Source organism: Amia ocellicauda, chromosome 21 (genome assembly GCF_036373705.1).
Source record: "Amia ocellicauda isolate fAmiCal2 chromosome 21, fAmiCal2.hap1, whole genome shotgun sequence".
Lineage (NCBI taxonomy): Eukaryota > Metazoa > Chordata > Actinopteri > Amiiformes > Amiidae > Amia > Amia ocellicauda.
In genome coordinates this window covers 20,163,598-20,187,683 of record NC_089870.1, presented here as the reverse complement: position 1 = coordinate 20,187,683, position 24,086 = coordinate 20,163,598, and the positions used below count along the sequence as shown (strand labels likewise).

The following is a 24,086-nucleotide window of genomic DNA, read 5'->3' as shown; positions in this document are numbered from 1 at the left end:
GTCTGGTCGATAGGTGAGCAAAGCTCTCTCCCCAGCTATTGGCAGATGATCCAGTCCAGCGATCCCTCTGAAACCCTCCTTCCTTTTTTATTTACTCAGTCTGTTTTCCACTCTGTTTGAGATGATGAGGAGACGTTAGTATAACTCATCCGGAGCAGCGCTGCGTCTCCCTGTTTCTCCAGCACTTGATCCGAATGCGTTATGGCTCGCTGGGGGAGATTTCAGGTTGCCGGCGTTTAGTATTTTCCAGCTGGCTCTCAGACTCTGTCAGCACCCCCCACCTCCCCCAGCTAGGGCTCAAGAGAACAACGGCTCTGTACCTAAAGATGACCAGAAGACCAAAAACAAACAAACAAACAAACAAAACGAGTGTTTCTCTGTGGTAGCTCACATTTTTATATCTGAATATATCTGTGTCTACGTACGTATGAATGTGTATTATTTCTTACATATAGTAGGAAAGTCTTTCCAAGCTCAAACCATTGTTTCGTACTTTTACTTCTATGGTTTCCTTGGTTACGCTTTTCCGCAGCATCACAAGGAGTGCGGTGTGTCTGCCGCGGGAACAATGGACCGCAATGATCTGCTCCAGCGATGCCTCCAGGATCTCGCTGTACAGAGTTAGCAGCACTGTGCTGAAGAGCAATCGCACAATTTCCACTCCCGAAACTCCCGAGCTGACCTATCGAGTTGCTCTTCCTGCCTGGTTAATTTTTTCACTTAGTTTTATCTATTAAAAAACAATCTGTGTAAAGGATTCTAAAGATCCTTCCCCTCTCTCTCTCTCTCTCTCTCTCTCTCTCTCTCGGGGTCGGGGAGGAGAGGAGAACAGAGTGCGTGTTGAACAGGAGTGCGGCGTCGGTGTGTCCGCAGGTCTCGCTCGGGGGGGATCTCCACCGTCGGGCTTTATTAGTTCAAGTGTGTTTTTATAGACCGTTATATTAATATCCACGCACAGTATTGCCTAATAAAAATACCATCTGAACAGCCAGAGCCTTGACACTGAGTCAGAAGCAATAAAAGAACAGGCCAGCTGAATCAATCCTCACAGCTCCCTGCGTGCCTAGTTATAAAGAAATATCATCCCTCCATCAGCTCTCTCCCACTCAGAGGAGGAGTGAGGGGTGGGGTTTTGGGGTTAGTAAGAGTGATTGAAATGGCTTAATTGTAATGGTGGAAGCTAGGGAGACTTACAGAGCTGTTTTTTGTTCCAACCAAGCTCTCAATTACTTAATTGAACCCTTAATTAAACTGATAATTCCCTAAATCAGAGGCTTTTAAGTATTTTAAACAGTAGGGGGTTTAAGTTAAGTATACAATTGAGGAACTTATTATCTTGTTAAGGAAATGCATTTGTATCTGTTACACAATTTAAAAATACAAATATAATAGTCCAATTAAGGTTCAATTAAGTAATTGCCTTACGGAAACTTGCCGTAAAATCAATTTCTTGTTTCTCTCTGTTTAGGATTTATTGTCGTGGGTAAAACTGTTGTCATGCTGTAGAAGGGCCATGTTTCCACAATCCAGTGTGTTAAATCTGGTTGATGGAGTGACACGCATGTAGAACACGGCATTTATGTCTAAGAGCTGCAGTGCAGGTTCAACAGCTTCAATTCTTTCTGAGGATTAAAAACGTATTTTCTCTACCTTGTATTGAAACACGCTGACGTAAGGAGCCTTATTAGAGCCTTATGAGTGGCGAGGGGGCGGGGGGCTGGAAAGGTCAGGGCTCTCTCGGCGAGTGTGAGTCGGTGGTGATGGTGGTTTGGCGCTCAGCCGCTCTCCGCTCTCTCCACACACGGCTGATTGTCCCTGATCTCCTGTGGAGAGTCGTGGCGGCTCTGGAGGAGAAGTGGTGGAAGCCAGCAGTGGCAAATAAAGCCTATGCAAAGTGGCTGAGCCTTTGGGTGACAACAAACTTCAAAACCACATTCAGGGACTGCGCTGGAGGAAGCAAGCTTGAGATTTTGAGGAGAAATAGCACCAGCAAAGTGGGCCAGTGGCCTCGTTTCTTGTCATTAATTGTCAAGAAAAGTGGCTAAAGGTGTGGAAGAGCTAAGTGACAAGGGAAGAGTGGCATTTTAACGCCGAGCGTCGGCTCCTTATGTATAAATATAGGACAGCTTCCAGAAGTCACCGGGGAGTTATTGTTAGTCAGCGAAAGTGCAGGTACTGCAGTATTTTTAGACACGAGAATAAGAGGTGAACGTCAGTGGGTATTTTTAGATACAGATGTTCCTGTCAGGTGTGTGAGATACAGGTGTGTTCGATACAGGTGAACGGGTCCCCAGAGCCGCCGAGCTGCAGAGGGAGACGGAGCTTTAGCTGCCTGCCGAGTAAAATGCCTTTTTCCAGCAGAAAGTGTCAAAATGCCTGGGGTATAAATTAGGCCCCCTGCTCGGATCGGATTTTGTGTTTCTGTACGATTTTTCTTTTGTTTTTTGTGTCCCAGGGGGCGGGATAATCCTCTTGTTTCATGTCTCTTGAAATTAATGCATCCCAGCCTGCTCTCATCGAAGGGCTTTTGCAGCAGGTCTGTGTTTCTCTTTCTGCGGACAGGAGCGATTCGCAGCCGTGTCCAGCGCCGAGCTGAGCTGAGCCTGACTGAGAATCGCTCTGGTGCTGGTCGGCAACGCCTCTGTGCTGGTGACAACCTCGCTCAGGATCTCAGAGCATAAACACTCACGATTCGGTCGTCCTATTTACAGCATACTTGTAATGGATGTAACTGAAGCAAGCGATTACAAGAAAATGTCGTTATAGACGTGCATGTAACACGACACGAGACTCTGTGTAACAAGTCCTACAGATGTGCAGAATACATGCATGTCCACTGCGGTTAACGTTTTTTGTCAGTTTTAAAAGGGTCTACTCAGCTACACACAATTAAACAAGCCTTCACATTTTGATGCACTGTCGCCCAACTGTCAGTGTCTGGTTTGGGAAGCCGGCAAACGCCAGACCTGTGGATCTTATAACCGCAGCACTGAGCAAATTAAACCGGCTGTGTCCCAGGGGTGGGCCGGCATCGCTGACCCGCTGACACCTGTCTGTCTGGCTACCTCGCTGCTCATGGGCTGTGAGGTGAATCTTGTCTCCGGTGCCGCTGCGGACCGCGGCCTCGGCGGGGAGATGGGAGCAGGTGTCACATCGAAGCAACCTTGACAGCTCGTCAGGAGACAGGCGTGGTACGCGTGCGGCGCGGTGAGCAGGTCGGCTTTATTAGGAATGGACACGACAACATCATGTCACACTTGGCATGCGTGCCGAGTGCACCGTCTAGGGGGTGACGGGGGAGCGCAGGGACCGCGTTCCCGTCAGCGATTAGTGTTCAGTGTCAGCTGTGAGTGTTGCAATTTACAGTGAGTGAAGTCAGTCCCACGCCCAGCTTTCCGGGGTCTTGAGCCCATGCGTTATTAACGTCGTTATTGCATAAGAGTAATCTTTATTCAGTTAATTCTGAATTATAGATGACAAAGTTAATAACAGCGTTCTGCTCGGCATTAGCCGTGTTCATTAATTTCCGCAACACCATATATATATATAACAGAGAGAGAGAGAGACAGATGTGTGTGTGTTGATCTCTTGATGAGTTCGTTGCTACCGACATTACTCAGTGGGAGCAGAAAAGTGTAATTTGAATATAAAACTAGATGATCTGAAAGCCCCGTTGGGCCGCTTTGCAGAAGAAAAATTAAGCTCAGGGGGGAAATAAGCATAAAAAAAAAAAAAATCCTTCCCAGAATCCCTTCAAAGGAGAACTCGGGGTGTGGACATTGAAGGCTGGTGACAGAGGTCTCTGCCACACCTTGTTGTCCTAATTATTAAAAAACGATCGACGAACTAAAACAGACACAGAAGGTGCATGTCAGCAACCCCCCGCCCCCCCTCACTGCGGTGAACGGCTAGCTTATGAAACACTAGACATGTTATGTGAAATGTGTGTGGGGACCTCTGTGTTGTTGGGAAGGCGCGTGGAACTCCAGCACACAAGAAAACATACATGAAATACATACTTACATACATAAAGAGGGGAAATATTAAAAACAAGCCTTCAGACAATCTCAGGATTATTTTCCAGGCACTCACACTGTCGAATCAGCCTGGCTGCTTCCCTGCTTGTGTGAGATGCACCTCCTGGTGTCTTGCATTGTGTTGCTCTCTTTAATTGCCCATTAGCAATATCCCTTTGTTTGATCTCGCTTTGTTCCCGATCCAGTAGCTAAACCCGGTACAATAGGCTCCTATCAGCAGCCGTACAATAACAAGGGTGTCAAGGACCAGACGACAGAAAAATAATTAAAAAGCAATAGCCTAATGAGGGTTGAAATGCTAATTAGATGTATGCATTGCGTGTTTTTTGTGTGTGTTATTTTTAAACACTGCTCTAATTTCAGCTGCGATGTAACATATCTGACTACAAGAGTGTGTGTGTGTGTGTGTGTGTGTGTGCATATAATTGGTGTTGGTGAATTAATTGAAATGTTAATTAATTGACTCCTCTTCAAACACCGCAACCTATGGCTTCCAGTGTCTCTGAGCGCTGTCCTCGGCTTCCTCGTCCAAACCGGGAGAAACCAAGCCCGCGGGCCGTACCGGAGCAGTGCGGTTCTGGTTCTGTGTCCGTCCAACTGCCACGGCGGGAGAGTCTGACCATACGGGGCTCGGCTGGAAGAGCCGGCACAATGCGGATAATTGAATGCTGAGAGATTATAACTTTGTGTGATTATTCCCGATGTGCGGTAGGGAGGAGATTATTAGAGCTTGACAATATAATTACCCCTCTCAGCTTAGTAATGCGCTGGTGCATAGCTCGAGCTAATGCGGGGCCAAAGAACCAGCGTGCTGCGGTGTGTGCGTGCGAAGTGTGTGTGTTTTTGGAGGGGGTGGGAGGGTGCTTGTGTGTGTGTGTGTGTGTAGATACGAGCTTGCATCACCACACACTTTTTATTTTAAGATGCATTCTGCAGCTGCAGTACGAAGGCAAATCCTGCTGCTGCATCCCACGGAGCAATCCTTCTCACACAATGGTTTAAGACAATGTTGTGTACTTTCCTGCAGGGGTAGAGACAAGGGTCCGAGACTGTGAAACCTTGAGGAGAGCAGATTTTTTTATCTTTCTCTTTCCTGCTATCGACTGCTTTCCCTGCCTCACATTCACATGACGCTTGTGCAGTAAATCCGATAACTTCTTAACGAAATGGATCAAAATCAGCTCTGGCTTGGGGAGTGGGCGTTCGGGAGATGTAGTCCCAGGGTCACTCAGTGGATGCTTCATATCCGAGGTAACCCTCCCGCTGGCACTGCTGGGTCAGACGCCCACCGCCAGGCGTCCCAGAGAGACGAGTCAATAGGACTGAACAACAGAGAGCCGCTGTCGATCTCAAAGACATGAAAGGCTACAGATAAAAGAGACAGAGGTGAGGCAAAAAGGCATCGGGGCCGACAGAATCTATAACCGATGAATTATTCAGGCCTGGCTGGTCTCTGAGATCCTTCCTGCTAATTTCACAGCCCTGAGTTGCAGGAGGACCCTTAGATGTCCTCAGGCTAGCAGGACCCCGATGCACTTAAAAGCAGCCACCTGACAAGACAGGTTTAGTTGTGTAGTTGATGCGCCGCGGGGTGGGGGGGGCCCTGTGGACTCCGCCTCGGTGGATGTGGAGACTCGCTTGGCGCCCTTCGTTTCGTCCTTACCCACTTTCATCACTTCCTGTTCTGTGCCACTCAACCATTAACAGGTCTTCCTTTTCCATTTCAAATGATTGCCGGGTCTTGAGAAAAGTACCAGAGAAGGTGCTGACTGTTTCAGTGTAAGTGGAATTTAGGTCGACTGAGACGCTATTGATTACTGGTTTGGTCAACAGAGAGAAAGAGAGAGGAGGGAGAGGTGGGGGGAAGAGAGGAGAGAGCGAGAGAGGGAGAGTAGAGAGGAGAGGGGGAGAGGTGGAGAGAGGGAGAGAGAGAGAGAGAGAGAGAGAGAGAGAGAGCTGTGTTGCAGTCCTCCAACCCATTTAATTCTCGTTTAATCAGTTTAATAACTTCGCAGCGCGCTGTATTTGATCTCTCTTTACTGACGGACTCCAGATTCATAATTTCCCTCCACACCACCTCGTGGAAGGGAGAACCACAGGGCATTCCCATCTCCCTGTAACCGTCCTAGAATTCATCTCACTGACCGGACTTGGACGTCGGTGGCGCACTCCCCTCGGTGGATTACCTACGGCCAAGGTCACCCCTCCTGTCTTCCGGGAATCCTGGCAGGGAGAAGTGGCAGAGTGTATCGATGTCACTGTGCCGGGGCTTTATTGTTATAAATAGGTTTTGGGGCTTCTCACAGGCTGGGTATGAATGCATTTGCCGGCAAAACAACACCGTTACAAATTGTGTTTCTACTCACAGGTTGACATAATATATGAATAAGTGCATACTATCATCTGCCGTGCGGCACAGCGGCGAAATAAATCACCGGGTTCACGGTTTACATGATGTATGGTGTGATGGCATCCTTAGAGTCGATCTCAATCAGCTCGCCCACTTTGGAGTCCATTTGAGAGCACACACAAAAAGGCTCTAAATGAAGTGTTCAAACGCAACCTGCAGAGCCAGCAGTCCATATAAAAGCATTTATGCAAACCAGCCCCTGTCAGTGTGAGTCTGCAGGGTGCATATTAAGCGCATATATCTCTGCTCTCTATTGTATGAGGTGAGGAAATTGACTGCGATGTCAAGAAAATACTCTGAATATCCTTCCGTGCAATATATTAAAAGTGTTGCGGTACAGATCTGGATGAACGTATATTATAACCATTCGAACAGCGAACACTGAATGTTGCATCCACAGACAGAGGGAATGATGTTTAGGCAATGCCAAACCAAACTGGAAGTCGTGCAAACACAAACGCTATCATTCTGGTCTGGCCTGGTCTTCTAGCAAGATTGGACACACAGATACTGATGCAGAGGACTCTGTTCGCACAGCAGGTCCGGGTCCGCTGCGGTGAAACCTAGATTTGAAGGCCGCTCTGTGATTGTGTCTCCGCTTGGCTCTTCTCTGTCCTGCAGGGCATCAGCAGCCTCTTCAGCTCCCTCAAGGTGGTGCGTCTGCTCCGGCTGGGTCGCGTGGCCAGGAAACTGGACCACTATCTGGAGTACGGCGCGGCGGTGCTGGTGCTGCTCGTCTGCGTGTTCGGGCTGGTGGCCCACTGGCTGGCCTGCATCTGGTACAGCATCGGGGACTACGAGGTGATCGACGAGCTCACCAACACCATCAAGACAGACAGCTGGCTCTACCAGCTGGCCGTGAGCATCGGCTCGCCATACCGCTACAATGCCAGTGGCTCGGGCCAGTGGGAGGGCGGGCCCACCAAGGACACCCTGTACATCTCGTCTCTGTACTTCACGATGACCAGCCTGACCACCATTGGGTTTGGGAACATCGCGCCCACCACCGACGGGGAGAAGATCTTCTCCGTGGCGATGATGATGGTTGGTTGTAAGTATTTGATCTCTTGCGTTTTGCTGCTTGGAACGTGATGGCTGCCGTGTGTGCGTGCGTATGTGTGTGTGCCTTTTATAATGGCTTTTTTATTTTATTTGAATGTCTTTAACCCCCCAGTTTGGAACCCACACTTATGATTCACTCCAACTTGCCCCTGCACTCATAGATTCATAGATATACGTACAGGAGACGTGACTCTTTCATTGTTACTTACTTATGTATCTGTCTATCTTTGCGTGAGAAAGGTACAACAGATGTGGCTCCCATGTGTGAGGACCTCACAGGTGTCATCTCTGAGAGGCAGGGATCTTGTGTATCAGGCGATAAAGACAGGAGCTCCTGCAGGTCACCTTTTCCCGACCGTGTTTAATGTCGGCAAAACAATTTGAATTCATGGCATGTTTTCTCACTTTGACAGTTGATCTAGAAACTTCACATTTATTTCAAGTTATACATTTTATGTGTTGACAAGATGGACAATATAAGCCCAAACCCAAGCCTCTGTTGACTCACCTGGTTAAATAAGGGGACTGATTGATTGTTAAACTTATTGTGTCCCATATATCAGCACTGATATGGGCTTGTGTTTGCCCTTACCTCATGGCGTGCCGTGTTGGGGCAGTTGTCATTGTTATTGAGGTGTGCCTGTGTTACAGAAAGGACTGTCTTCCCTCTGAAGACATTCTCAGGTGAAGCGGGGGACGAGAGGCAGTGACAGGGCTGAGCGTCGCATCTGATGCACTCGTAGTTATGCCCACCAAGTACTGGCTGAGCCGAGCTATAACCCACAGCGTCCCGCAGAATAATTGATCGGCAAAGCCTTGTTAAATCGCCCCTGGTTCCCCCAGCAGCAGGAAATGGGCCAATTAAAAGCTCCCCCACTGCTGCTCGGTTGAAAGCCTCGCAGGGACAGGTTTGTGTGGAGTGGAGTGAATCAATAGGAGGAGATCTAGTGACGGGTCCCTTCTTCTTTATTTGTATCATTAGAGACTGTTTTTATCATTCCCCGTCATTGTGTAACAATACAATTAAAGCCTCTTGTACTACTAAAGGTGGCAATACTGAGTTTGCTGGGTGATATTCCTGTCTGTCCAGGTCTGTCGGTAGAGATGTTGTCAATCTGAAAGCTGAAGCAATGGCAGCGCGGGGTTTTGCTCCTGTGTTGCCCCGCAGAGCTCAGTTCCTCTGACAGCTTCTTATTTATTCTCAGTCATGTTGCCCCCATCTGTACAGACTCTCATTTGACCAGTGCAGTTCAGTCTTACGGCCAAAGCATGGCGGAGTCATGGCCAAAGAAACGGGTCAGTGGGCTGTCAGGTGTCGTTGACTTCAGGACATGTCTTCACAACGACTTTTGAATCCATTTAATTGCCTTTTGAGTTGAATCTCTTTCTTTGAATTATTTGAAAGACATACCAAGAGTAGATCATTGATCGTATAACAAGTCTCAATGCATAGCTACAGGCCGGTTGTGTGATGTTTTTGGTTCTGTTTTGTGTTTAAGAAAGTGAGCCCTACAGCTACCCCAGCGCTCCCAAACACGTTACACTACAGAAGTGCCGTGTGTGCGTGAATCCCCCCTTCCTCTCTGGTCCTCTCTGGTGGAGACCCGTCTGGTGTTGTTAATAATAAACACGCTTTATCTACAAATACTTTTACGTAATGCCTGTTTGCCCCTGGAAAACACATTGTGCCTCTCCGCCGACCACAATCCGCAGAGCTTTTTTGGCGGTTGTCCAGTGAAACACTCCTGCTTACTTCCAAGGATTAATTTTTAATCTAAATACAAATGTGTACCTACAAGGATGGCCCTTAGACGGGAGGATCGGATGGTATTTTCCATAGCAACTGTGAACCGCGCAATACAAACATGGCGCTCGCCGCTGCGGTACCCGAAAGCACACTGGATCTGGCGCACCGCAAACCATACCGGCGCTGTCCGCATGGCACAGCTTGGATTTATCCGCAGGTGTTTGTGTCCAGGACTGTTCCTGATGCCTGTTGACACTACAGAGATGCCAGCAATCCTGAGCCAAACCCCCGAGTTACTATTTCAGACGTAAATAGAATTAGCCGCGCAGGTTTTAAAATGTGCCGTATCTATTTTTTTTTCTGCCATTCCCAGTTAAGTAGATTCGTGGCACCATCGGCCCCATGTATTTGGCTCTAGACTCTGGCCCTGTGGCGAAAACGTGAAGAGGAATCCTCCGCAGGTCTCGAACAGCTGTGGACGCTGAGCCACCCGGCCTGTGGAAAGTGTTCAAGCAAGTGCGGGATGCTGTGCGTCTCTTCAGCTGCCTGAACAGTTTCCCCTCATCGGCGAGTTTCCAGTTAAACAGACGGAGCAAAACCAGAAGGCTGCTCAAACACCACAAACACACAAAAATACATTTGTAAATGTAACTTTTTCATCAGTGACCATTCCTGCGTTGAGCTCCATCGGTCGTGTCTGTTCTTTGGCTGCTGTTTTGGATATAGTTTAGAAAAGAGAACCCAGCTGAGCTTGTGTCGTCTTCAAAACATCCCCCTGTGCCATGACTGAGTGTGTGCCTTTTGCCCTGTGATCTATCCCTGTCTCAAATAGTCTCCCTAGTTGTCTAGTCTACCTTTTAATCTTCGGGCTTGTCATTCCCATGTCCTGTGTGTTGTCTCCATCTCTCTGGGCTCTGAATGGCGCCCGTTTGAATATTCCCTTTTCCTAGATCTGAGAAATGAGCATCTTGCTGTAGCATCTGCTCTCCTGGCGCACAGCTTGTTTTTTTTTTCCTTAGCAAGTCGTTCCTGTAGTGTGCGCTCCCTCGTATGCTTTGATTTCCAGGCATGTGTTTCCGAGTCCCGTCACGTGATGCCAAATCTGAGAGAAATGGTTCAAAGTGAGGCGCACTGGGAGAAGAGTCATTTTCTGTACATGCATTGGGATTGTAACATTTTGTGTGGGTTCCTTTTGTAACAGTTTATTAATTGTGGGTTTTGATAATAACTATTTATAATTTGATATCGCTGAATTCAACAGGGTAGTGTCGTAATGGATTTGAACAATAGTTCTTAGCACCACATCTCAGACAAGCATCTGAACACCCCCAATGAGCAATTACATCTGAACTGAGAACAAACGCACAATAATGGATGCCGGTGCCCTGTGCATGACACTGAACCTCTGAAACGGCTACATCCCTGCGTTCTCAGGGCTAAGCCCGGTGACTCACTGGAGAAGTGATGTAACGCACTGAGTTTAGCGCAGCGAGTTGTTTACAGTGTCGTGCCAAAAAAACACCCCGGTACTCGCAAACAAATAGTTTGATCCCTCCTGGCATCTTTATTGTACATACCAGGGCCCGAGCGAAGGTACTGAACCATAATCAGTTTTGAAAAGAGAACGGCAACATTTCCTCGCATAATTCCTTGAGGAAAATGTACACACGTGTAAAAAGTGTGGAGGATGCGCAAAAATAGCAAAAGTAAAGGGTGTCACAAATGGATACTTTAGCCGGTCTGTTTCCTATGACACCTTTTTTGTTAGCTTGGCTTTCCCCTCTCAATTCGAGGGATGATCAGGCTTTGAAGATGTCAAACTAGGTGTCAGACACTAGCACATCATTTCAACACCTGGATTACACAACCTTGATGTCCAACACTGTTACAATGGCAGGTTTCACCAAGCGGCACCTGAACTCAGTCTTTTCTTGTTTAGTTTTTCTTTTTCTTTGGGAGTGTCTGGGGTGGCTGCAGAGCTGAGCTGCTGCATTTTAGTAGCCCTGGGTTGCAACGGTGCAGCGTCTAGAAAGTTATGAGAATCCAGAGATCGCAGCATGGCTCAGCCCCCCCTGCCTGCCTGCGTTACATAACCGGGCGCATCGAGCGCCGTACCGAAATGTTTCTGTGTGGTTTGACAAGAGTGTTACCCGAACAAGTGCAGTGTTGCATGAGGAGCGAGTCTCTCACGCAAAAGCCGGCTGTGGTTTCTAACTCAGTTGTCATGTGGAGGATTGTGTCCTCAGCTTAAGGAGTTTAAAATAATAATAATATGTTTAAAAAATGGTTGGACCTTCATTCCAGACGTCATGTGTGAACCCTGAATCTGTGGGCATGTCAGTGACTGTGGTACCACGGGTCTATCCCGAGCGGCAACGTTCCCGCTTCACGGCTCTGCCAGATGGATTGGAAGGAGGAGCTCGGGAGACGGGCACTGCAGCCCAGCCCTGACTAATGCATTTGGCAGCACAAAGTAGGCAATGATACAGAAAGTAGGTGTGTGTAGAGTAGGTTATTTTTAAATCACCCTCGCTCTCGTTCTCAAGCAGCCAAACTGATTTTCCCCAGCCCCGCTTTTATCGCTCTCGATGCCTCGGTCTCTGAATCACCGTGGCGGCGCCGGCGGCTCTGAGTCAGGCTGTTCCACCTGCAGTCGCCGTCCTGCCCTCGGAGCGACGCGGCTCATTGCGAGTTCGGTTGTACACACGGGGCACTGGGGCCCAGTCCCCGGCCCTGCAGAGCGCCAATCCAGTATCGTCGCTCGCCCATGAATCACCTGTTTCTGAAGACACATGTTGATTTTGGTTAACTGAGCGAGTGCAGTGACTTGGTCATTTAAGGGGAATCTGGACATCGATGGGTGCCGGCTGTTTCGTGTGGCTGTGTTTCCAAAAGACCTGAGAATGACGTGATTTACCAAAACGCACCACCTGTTGAACTAGCGAATATTCAATGATTTCCAGTCTTTTGCAGAGTACGGTTGAAGGATGGTCTGTATCCCTGTTCACATGGACCCCGTCCTCCAGACAGACCTCTGTGCTCCTCTCGGGTCACCTGTGTGCAACCTGTCTTCTCCCTGCCCATGTGGCCACTTTGTACACAACATCCCGAATTTCCAATGCGTAAATCTCAGAGCTGGACCGCTGATGGCAGTCAACGCCGTTTTGCTCTCTACAGAATTGGCGGAGAGTGAGAATTGTGCTCTGTCAGCGTATGAATAGCTGCCCTGGCTGTCGAGTGCGAGCTTTCAGTCCGAGCCACTTGTATGGAAACAAATGCGCATTATTAAAGGCTTAATTACCGCGTGTTTGATTTAAGCGAAGCACTTCAGTTCCATTTTGCTGAATCCTAATGAGGGGGATGTGAAGAAGCGCACTTATGCTTCCCCTCACGGCACTTAAAACAAACAAAGATATTTATAGTAAATACATTTGATAGGTTTGTATAATTTTTCAGTGATGCCAACAAATCGGAGTAATGGATGACTGCGATTGGTCTTGCTTGGCGATTCTTTTTACTCTGCAATTAAACTATATTAATGCATCCCCTCGTGTACCCTCGGAGCGCCGCAATCACACATTTTCAGATAATGCAGAAAGAAGTTCACAATACCGCAGTGCCATTAGAAATGCCGACTGTCCTGAATTCAACTTCTGTTCGATTCGGAAATCACCTCCGTCTTTCCGGCTCCTGTAAACGTTCGAGAGAGCCCTTAATTATGATGTTTCATTTGCCGAGTGACAGGAGGCCGTAATTATTCCTACTATGCAAGTGGATTAATGAACCGGAGTTGTAGATCTCCCCCATTACCTCGAGCTATCGATCTGGAGCTGCGCCGTACCAGGGCGTAGAGATCCTGAAGACAGAAACGCCGAATAAGGACAAGAGCGTTTCGTAGCCATCAGCAGAGACCGCTCGGCTGTCGAGGAGCAGGTTCAGAGCCGAGAGCACCGTGGCACTGATCCGTTCTCTCCACAGAACACAGGGACGGCTTTTCCCCCTCTTGTGCGATACTTGAAACAGAGCTTGAGCAACAGGGTCATTCTGGTATGGGTCCAATGCTGTAATGAGATGACTGTCAGAGTTGAGAGTATTAGAATATCAGAATATCCCTGACCAAGGAGAACGATCTAATGAGGAAGGTGATTACGATCATCATTAAATTTTGTATTATTGTTACTAGTCATAGTGAGTTAAAGGAAGGTAATCGTTACAATCGAATGTATTGTTTTATTTTAGCAACTGAATGTCAGGACCACTTTTATTTGAGAACTGCTTTCTTTCTGGCCTTTCTCCGGCACGGTCTCATTACCCACAGGAATCAGGTGACAGACCGGAGACAGGAGAGAGTATCGATTGCACCTGGGGAAAAGAAAAGGCGTCTCTTCATTGTTTAATGACCTGTTCAGTCTTTACTGGGCCATCAGTATCAAACTGCTGAGTTTTCTATAGAGAGCTATATTAAAAAAACACAATGTGGGCCTTAGACGAAGATACAGTGGAGGAAGAAGAAAGCTGTAAAGCAGTACTTAAATAATTAACTTTAATGTGACAGGAAGGAGGGAGGCTACGTGTTCGGCTCCTGGAGAATATTCACACTGAAGCCTTTTAACAGTGTTCAAAGCCAGCGGCTGTGTCTCTGGGCTGTGTGGAGGTTTCAGCACCCTGCCTGCGCTGCAACCTTAATGGAATATATCCATACATCATTTACCGGCGACCCACGCCAACACCTGTTCCTCCCAAAAGGAGAGACGAGGCAGCAGAGCCACAGAGAGGCCCGGAAATCTTTCATGACGACACTTTAAGAGGCCATTCGGGCGGACAGAGCCTTTCTTACTGATTTGTTGTTTCAGAAACTCATTTTAACCCAGACGAGTAGGATTGCCTTCATGGTGTGTTTATTTTAAGAGAATCCAAAGCCACTCTCAGCCACAGTGTTTACGGTTTACAGACTTAAATACTTGCTATATTGTTGTGGGTTTTGTTTGTTTTAATTACAACCAGCACACACAATAATGCTATGATGTGTAATTCAGCGGGTTTTTGATAACGCAGTCTGCACAGAGAGATAAAAGAAGCCATTCTTCCTTGAGACTGCGTTCACTTTAAAGGGCACCCTGTCCTTTTCCCACGCGTTTCTCTCACTCTGTCAGAATCCTCTATTCTTGATTAATGGGGCCACTCATCTACACAGGCGGCGGAGACGAGCGCGGGCTCCGGCAGGGTGAGTGGGTGTGCTCGTCTGCAGTGATAAAAGATATCATGGAAATTGCTGCCTGTGAAGAAATTTAAAGAATCAAACTGCTGTCACTGTTTGAACAACAATTTAAAAAAACAGCACGGGCTCGGCGGACCGGCGTTTAGCAGAGCCTGGTGCGTCAAGCTGCGTTCAGTCTCCTGAGCTCAGTGTGCCGGTATTGACCGGTCCCGGGACTATGGACCAGCTGAGATGCTAGAGATGACATTTCACTCTGGGACTGAGGTGGAACTGTGGATGAGGGGACTGTACAGCCCTAGTCTTGGGAAATGAATCCTGCTACCTTGTCTCTCTGTGGCCCCGAGGAGGAAAGTGAAACATGGATGGACACATCGCTCAGCAACACGGCACAGCAACACAGCACTGCCACATGGCACAGCCACATGGCACAGCGACAGCCCTTTGATCTCTGAGTCCGTGAACGAGGAAGACAGAAGCACCGGCACCACACTTTCATCAAAGACTCTTCGAGGTGTGCAGAATAATCGACCTGGAATGATTATACTGATCTGTAAATGTTGTAAGTAGCCGTATCCAGTATTCCAGTTCTCCCCTCCTCCAGCTACCTAGGAATGCATTGGTTTATCTTCAGTGTTTCACAGGGGGCTGGCTTACCTTCAAGCAATTCACTGCTTTGTTTTGGGAGACAATGAGACTTTCCATAAATACAGTAGTGGTGTAAAACATTCACTCCCATTGTTTCAATCAATGAGATCTTCTCAGACTTTATTAAAAGAATGATTCGTCCCTAGAGAGAGACATTGTCCATTGCCTTCTAATCCATTTATAAATGCCTGACAGAAATTGTACTTATAATGCAACTAACTCCCCGGTCCTCCAGTAGGAGCCTAGCTCTTTTAGCTCCTTCTCCTTTAGCGTGGGATTGGCTGATTATTATTTATTTATTTATTAGAAGATGCCCTTGTCCAGGGTGACTTTCAAAATATCAGAGCAACACAAAGTGCAATAATACAGTGCAATACAGTACAATACAATAATAATACAGTGCAGTTCAGGCATAATACATTTGAACATTTTGGAATTTAGAATTTACACAAGTGTAATCGAGATATACAGTAAACAATATATAAGGTCTTACATCCTAGATTGTAAAAGGTGATAAGTGCAGACAAGATGTTAAGTCAAAGTTAAGAACTAAGGGAGAGGAGCATAGGGGAAATCAAAATAAACAAGACAAGTGCTACTAATGCAAAGGCAAGAGTATGACAAAATGTTGTATAAGTGCAATTTTATAGGAGAATGAAAGACTAAATTACAGGTACAGTCTGAAAAGATGTGTCTCGAGTAATCGCCGGAAGGAGATCAGGGACTGCTGTTTTGACTTCAGTAGGAAGGTCGGTCCACCACTTAGGGGCCAGGGATGAGAAGGAGCGGCTCTGGAGGAAGGAGAGTGGAGAGGAGGCAGAGTTAGTCTTCTGGCACTAGGAGAGCGCAGTGCTCTGGAGGGGATGTATGTATGGGGAGACGAGTGTCTGAAGGTAGCTTGGTGCAGTGTGGTTGAGACAGCAGTAGGTCAGGGTCAGTGTCTGGAACTGAATGTGTGCCGGTATCGGGAGCCAGTGGAGGGAGCGGAGTAGCGTGTGCGAATCGTGGCAGAGAGAATACCAGACGAGCCGCAGAGTTCTGGATGAGCTGGAGCAGCGGGTAGTAGTTGCAGGCAGGCCGGCCAGGAGGGAGTTGCAGTAGTCCAGGCGGGAGAGGACCAGGGACTGGACGAGCAGCTTAGTCGAGTAGTTGGTGAGGAAGGGATGGATCCGGCATATGTTGCTAAGGAAGAATCTGCAGGTGCGTGTCAGCGTGGTGATGTGCTGGTTGTAGGAGAGCGCAGGATCGAGGGTGACTCCTAGGTTCTTAGCGGAAGAAGAAGGTGAGAGTGTCATAGATTCCAAGGGGATTGAGATGGAGAGATCAGCAGAAGGTGAGGAAGACTGGGGGAAAAACAGGAGATCCTATTTGGAGAGGTTGAGCTTGAGGTGGTATGAGTGCATCCAGGCAGATAGCAGACAAACGGGAAGAGATGCGAGAGGGGATGAGAGGGTCAGAGGAGGGGAAAGACGGGAAGATCTGGGCATCATCTGCATAAAAATGGTAAGAGAAACCATGGGATGTGATGAGGGGGTCCAGGGAGCGAGTGTAGAGAGAGAACAGGAGGGGGCCCAGGACGGAGCCTTGGGGAACACCTGTGAGGAGAGCTAGAGTCCCTGCCCTTTGGAATTGGGGCCCTTCGGAAGGTGGGCACTGAGGCTGCTGGCGCAGAGGTTCCAGGGGGCTGTTAAATACTCCACCTGTAGCTGATTAGGACGGCACACACCTGCATTGCGTTGAATGACACAAGACTGTCAGGATGATCCAGGTTCGTTTCCCGCTGGCTGCCTCCAGTTGGCTTGCCGTTTGTTTATGATATGAATTCCAACAAGGTTATCCAATTCAATCGAACTCATCCTCCGCAACTGCTGCTATCCTGCCAGCGATGGTCCACATCCCAAAATATCGACTTATTCATTATTATTTTTATACTTAGACCACAGGGTGGGTGGGTTGGCTGTTTTCTAGACAGGAGCAGGGCTTCGGCAATGACAATCTGCAAGATGACAATGTGGCAGTGAAGGCTGGGTTTCTGGAGATGAACCGGCTCCATTACTGTATGATACGGGCCTGACAGGTATCCGCTGTCCGCGTGATTCGTATGTACAAGCGCTCTGTGTTTACCTGAAGAACAATTGAACGATGAACGCTGTGTTCCTGGTGATGTATCGCTCCCAAGACGTCCACTGACTCATTCGGGTCGTGTTCCCATTCTAGCATAAACATCCTTCCTGGGTCGGACACAGCCTAAATACAGCAGTAATTTGTTTCCTGGTGAGAGAGCTAATTTAATTAGGTGATGCGCTCATGGGGAGGAAATTAAGCAAACAGATATGAGGTGAGAGCGATCCGTAGGTGGATGCTTAATCTCTGAAGCCCCCCCAACCAGGAGAACAATGGGACCACTTCCTGTTCATGATCTCCTTCTGCTGATGTCAGACTCAGAGAGGGGATGAAGTTGTGCAGCTTAATTCGAGTCAGCTGTGAGTCAACTGACCATAGGTTGGCAGTGTAAGTGCCTTGCTTTATTTATTAATTGATGTATTCTTTATTTATTTATAAATTGGTCCTACTCCGTCTTGGATGGTTAGGAAACACATCTGTCTCTTCTCACCAGACGTACCAAGACAGATCCCTCCTGCTGCCTGCTCTCAGACACCCCCTTGGTCCGTCCTAAGACCTCCTTCCCCCTCATCTGGTTGAAAATGTCATCTCGTCTCCCGACTTTGAGCAGCGTAAGACTTTGCCGAATGTGATTATAAATCTCTGTTCTCTTAAAATTGCTCTTCACGCGCCTCCACTGTAAGGTTGCATAGACGCATGGATTAGCGAGAGACCAGGAGATTAAATCTTTCAACCCCCCACTAATTACAGCAGCCTTTGCATTGTTTAACAAATTAACATATCATTACAGTTCTCCTGTACGTAATATAGTTGGAAGTGGGGGTTGGACACGTATTTTAAACAGCCCTACGACGAGAGAAGGCTTTCCTGTGGGGATTGCAGCACAGTGTCAAATATACTAATGTCATATTTTTGTAGTTTTCCTTGTAGTTAAATTATAATGAGTAGTGTGACTATGGGGGGCTTTGTGCACTGAAGGGACTGTGTGTATTGGGGCCGGAGAGTGGGGGTGGATTCGTTTGTGTGTCTAGCAGAGGAAATTAATCGTTTTGTTTTGTTGAACAAATCCCGTGTCCCAGTTTAACCTTTTTGCGTGTGGGTGTCTTGAAGTCTGATGAATACTTAAAAGTCCCCTTCCTTGCGTTTGTTTCTTTCAACTTCTTTTATAAATAGCCGTGCTGTGCCAAGCTTGAAATTTGAATGTAATTTAGCTGGCAAAACACCCTAATGCACTAATGCTCTCCGCGATGGGGGGGTGCGCGATGCTGGGCTCTCACTGGCCGCTTGGAGATATTTATAAACGTGGCGGAGTCTGTTTTACCGAGATTGTAACAGCTTGGCTCCTTTTAGGATCTGGCAGACAACATCGGGGGATTTTTCTTGGTACATTTGCTACATTTTTTCATATATATAACTATAACCCGTGCCTCCTGCTCTGGGATATGATAGTGTGACTCTGGCTCGGCGAACAGATTGGCGAAGTTTATGCCCCTCAATAACAGTCTGGTTTAAAACAACAACAAACAATAAATAAAAACGGATTACCCCAGTCACACGCTGCAGCGTTCATCGAGGATTGATGTAGGAGATGAATCATTTTTATAGCGTTGGCCCCGGTGCTAATTTATTCCGGTATTCTGATTTGTTTGGCTCCATGCAAGATAAAACCAATTAGCGTAAAGCAGATAAACAGGATTAGTGTCATCCTTTCACTTTTGTGTAGCCCACCCTCCCCCACTCCCACTCCTGCCACTCGCTTAGTCATCTCGATCCATAAACACCCTCGGAAAGACCGCTGATGTCTCTGTTTTCTTAGCTTGACTGTAATGGGTGACCTGCCCAGCGCCACGGGCAGGTACCGGGTAGAAAACTGCTGTACGTAGGCTCTGTCTGTTTCTTGCATCAGAAAAACAACAAACAGAAAACAAGACAACACCCATCGCACCTGGCCAATATGCTTCAAGGAGTCTGTTGCTGATTTTTGCCTTCAAGTCACAGAAGCAGACTGAGAGATCGCTGGCTCAGCCCTCCACGTTTCATCAGCCCTGTTCATCTGTCAGTGTCTTTCTCTGCCTCACGCTGACTTCCGTGGGACAGGTATCGAGGGTGTTTTCCCAGTTTAATCATATGCCAAAGAGAGGAAATTAAAGCTTTGAATACCAGGGCCGAGTTCCCAGGTTCAAAGCAGCTAACCAGCCATTGAAGAGGCCGTTCTCACCCAGTTAAAGGATGGTTAGGTATTCATACAGCAGTTGACGTGTTGTTAAGCGGATTTTACCAGCCTGCCATCTTAGTGAGGGAAACTTGGAAGCGGCTGCAACCCCAACTTCGTCATTTTTTTCAGAATATGGAAAGGGCAGGAGTTGATTCGTTTTACATAAACATCATGAAAATAGTTTAAATGATCTGATTGTTGCGTATTAAATATTTAAATAGACACCTTAATGTTTGACAAGCTAAAAATGGACACGGGGCGAATTATGTAAATTGACTCTGAAAGGTTGCAAACTTCACTGCGAAATGAGTTCCATGGCTCAAAATGTCAGAGGCGGGTTTCTGTACAAACGACTTGTGCGCTGCGTTGAGTTTGTGCGTAGAAGAGTGTATCTGAGGAGAGATCTGAACCAGTCAAAAATGCGTATTGCACTGATGCACACGTTGGGATGTAATGAATTGGCAGTCCTTCACCGCATAGTTCAGGACAGGACAAGTCGAACCGGCAGCACGGTGGGTCCTGCATGCTGTGGATTTGGACCACTTCGGGCTCAAAAACCAAACCCAGTTCCCGAAAGACTGTGTCTCCTGTCTTTCATTCCAGCAGGAGCTCTCAGGCACTCCATTGACTGAGTTCTTTGCCCAATTATATGGGTGTAACACTGTGTAAAGGTCTGTTACAGTTCATAGCTTAAAACTGTCTTTTCATTCAAGCTACAACACCAGTCACATCCTGTGTAGCCGGCAGCAAAGTCTTTAATTCATCCAGTTTGTCAGCTAATCAGGCCAATTAAGTGGCTGGGAGTCGGGCTGGAACTCAAGCCGGGAGACACGGCAGGAGGCGCTGGTTAGAAAGCCGGGCGGTGTCTCATGTCATTCATCGAAAGGTCTTTGGATGAGGAAGAGCTGAGTCTTAATGTCTGTCCATAGTGACAGCTAAATCTTTGCAGGCTAGACTGTAATGGGAGAGAGCCCAGCCCAGCTGTTTGTGCCTCTCGGAGCCCGTGGGAGCCACTGCCCACTTGGGGGGGCTTGGAGTGGCGCCCTCCTGTTCCTCCGCAGTCACTTAACTTCCCCAGAAGACAATTAAAGCCAGAGCAGAGTCTGCTGTCACTCGGGCAGGAGCTGCTGTCAACAACCACCGAACGCAGTTCAGATACCACTTCAATTAGGGAGAGAGACGGCGCTGCCACAGGACTGCCGGAGATTTCCACAGAGCATTACGGAACACAGCTGAGACACAACCGACAAGCCTTCCCATCTCCGATCGTCACTTTACTCTGTGGTTAAATCTCATTGGGACGGCGCTCTTCTGGAGTGGCTGGAGTGCAGAGTGCGTTGATAGCGATAGGTAAATAAAAAAACGATTAAATCTTATTAGATTTTAAATCTTTGACACGGTTAGGCGGTCAGCACCCGATGGCTAGACAGCAGATGTAATCTAACTCGCACGTTTAACCTCTGCTCTCCACTGCAGTGGTACAATTTCCGCTGAACGTACCTGTATGTCAAGCCACCGGTCAGACTGTTATTGGGGTTAAAAGCCTCCCTGCTAAGCGTGTGAACTGCATCATGGGTATGAAACATTCGCGGCTCACGAGCAGCTGTGGAACGCGGCACAGATCTCGCATGAAAGGGAGATGAAAGGGAGATTTTCTATTTTTTTGGTTCTCTCGTTCTTGCAAGTATTTCTGCAACATCCAATTATTTCACATTTCATGGGCTGCTATTTAATGTGGTTTATGAAACGAAAAACTGCAAAAGCCTGAGCTGTAATCCGATATATTCAAACTAACTGCATGATAACCTTTTTTTTTTCCTTTTTGCTGTTGTTGATTTTAACCCCCTGAGCAACATCTGTGTGGCAAAGGTCTGTGTGATGTGCCGAACAGGCCAGACTGTCTTTCACATTGTCTCGCCATCTGTGCTGGGAGTCTTCTGACGGGAATTTAAACATTTTTATTTGATTTGATTAATATCTTGAGCGCCTCCGTCTCCCACATCAGAGTTGCATAACGTAGAAGAGTAACTCCCAGCAGGCCGCATCTCGGAGGACCACAGTCATGAAAACAGCCGTGTCTCTCCACGCATGAATCATTCATTCCAGCGCTGCATATTCATACCCGCGATGTGTTGTGTGTGCTTTGAAAGTTTATTACAGGTCTCATGGGGATGGTGCGGTGAATCGATAGTCACCTTTCTGGACACTTCTTTGCAGCTCTAATCGATATCTCTCTTTGGAAGTGCTACCTGGGCCCAGAGGGACATGTCACAGATTTACAAAATAATTTATATATATATATATATATATATTTTTTTTTTCTGGCTGATCTAAAACTCTGGAGAATTATCTGGTAGTTGAGTGTGGTATTTTAGTCATTTTGTGTGGTCCCTGGTCCTCCCCACCCCCTGACATCTGTAGTTCAGACCTTGGCAGGATAGCTGGCCGATGGCCCCAGGTCAGAATTATTGAAGTCTTGTAATGCAGTCGATGTTGGCTTGAGCACAGTCACAGGGGCGCCACAGGAAAGACCTGTGAGACTCACAAAAGTAAGAAAAAGTTTCCAAATGCCAGAAGGTCATTCGCCCCATCATGATCCAAGGATCCTATCCAGTCTGGTTTTGAATGTTCCCAAATTGTCTCTTCAGCCACATCGCTGGGGAGTTTGTTCAGATTGTGACGCCTCTCTGTGTGAAGAAGTGTCTCCTGTTTTCTGTCTCGAATGCCTTGAAGCCCAATTTCCATTTGTGTCCCGGGTGCGTGTGTCCCTGCTGATCTGGAAAACCTCCTCTGGTTTGATGTGGTCGATGTCTTGAATCAAGTCCCCACGTAGTCTCCTCTGTTCCAGGGTGAAAAGGTTCAGGTCCTCAGTCTCTCAGTAGGACATTCCCTTCAGACCTGGAATAAGTCTGGTTGCTCTCCTCTGAACTGCCTCTAGAGCAGCGATATCTTTCTTGAAGTGTGGAGCCCAGAACTGTCCACAGTATCCAGATGAGCTCTAACTAGTGCATTGTACAGTCTGCACATCACTGCCCTTGTGCTCAATTCTACACTTTGGACAATATACCCTAACACTCTGTTTGCCTTTTTTATTGCTTCACACATTGTTTGGATGGAGAAAGTGAGGAGTCCACGTAGACTCCTAGGTCTTTCTCATGTGTTACTTCATCTAGTTCTGTTCCTCCCATAGTGTCATTATAGTGGACCTGCATGTAATACCTTGCCGGCCCACAACTGAATATTATCCAGTGTACTGCGGTTATAGACAAGATAACAAGGTTCCCTGTTTGTAAAGCGTTTTACCGGTGTACCGGTGCAGGGACGCTGGTCTCGGATCACTGTGTATGCTGCATGTGTCATTAGGTGCCAACAAGAGGGAACTCGTGGAGCGGAAACGCACGCAAACGGTCTTCAAACGGTCCTTGAAAGCAGATTAATTGAAGTATTGAAATACTGAGGGAGGGGTGCCCTGTGATCTGATTTCCAAACCCAATCTCCGGCAATGAAAACCGCTGACTCGTCTCCCATCTGGGGAATTATTAATATATTTAATTTTTTCTCTATCATACTATTTATTCTAATTGAAAGTATAAATGAGTTTGGAGTGTGAATGACTGCGGCCGTAATTGAATTTTCGCAGATCTCTGACTTGATGGATAACCTCTTAACATAATTGCCTGCGTTGGGCGTTCGATGCGGTGAATGGGCTCCGGTGTCAGAGCTCACAGAGAAAGGATCTCCTGAACCGATTGAGCCACGGTGCTTTGGTAGTCGGGCGGATGGGGAGAGCAAGAGCGGCTTTTTGGTTTGATCTTTTTGCTGGAGTGGAAGTGAATTGCTGATCGAAGGCAAAGCCCCGCCCTGTCGGATGAGTAGATGATAATTCAGGTGAAAATGGAGAACGGATAATTGTTGGTGTTGGTTCCCTTTAGACTTATCCTCCTAGTCTTATCTGCTGATATGTACACAGGCCACTGCATGTCCTTCACAATGTAGAGCAACAGATACACTCCCCTTCCTTGAAATCCTCCACCTGCCCAATCTCAGTCCCCTTTGAAATCAGCGGTGGATCCTCTTTGACGGAGCTCAAAACACGTTTGCGTTAATTGGGTCTTTGAAATTGCTCCTCAATCGAAAAATAAATCCTACTTTTGCACTTCCACATGTTTTAAGAGGTTGAGTTTCTAATAATTGCTATATTAGTCACAATTATGTGGATATTAATGGAAGGGTATTCTTGAAATACCTAAGAAGCGAAGCCCGTTGGCTTCATCAATCTGTACAGCATTTGCTCTCTCGGCAAGTCTTCCCAAAGCAGCTGGTGAATTTGGTTTGATTATCAGGCAGTGTTTCAGGCCGACAATAGGTGATAAATTATTCCACGACTTTGACGCTGCAAGACAATTACCAAAAATCCCTCTGACAGAAATAACAGAATGTGTAATTACTCCACCACAAACTAGACCACGGCGCTTTATCAGCAGTGAAATTAGCCATGGTTTATCTCTCTCTCTCTCCAAGATCTATCTTAATGATATTATTGTCTCCAAATGAGCATTGATTATCAGACTGAAGAGAAGGTCACTCTTAGGGTTACAGTATATTTTTAATCATACGTTTTACATCAA

General features: G+C 47.2%; 1 protein-coding gene across 1 annotated transcript in view; it reads left to right on the top strand.

The window, feature by feature from the left end:
• Positions 1-24,086, top strand: part of kcnh5b (potassium voltage-gated channel, subfamily H (eag-related), member 5b) — a 76,530-nt gene that overhangs the window by 21,192 nt on the left and 31,252 nt on the right. The window contains exon 7 of the mRNA XM_066694419.1: positions 7,069-7,498. Within this exon, the coding sequence (XP_066550516.1) occupies positions 7,069-7,498 (430 nt within the window). The remainder of the gene's footprint in view (positions 1-7,068; positions 7,499-24,086) is intronic.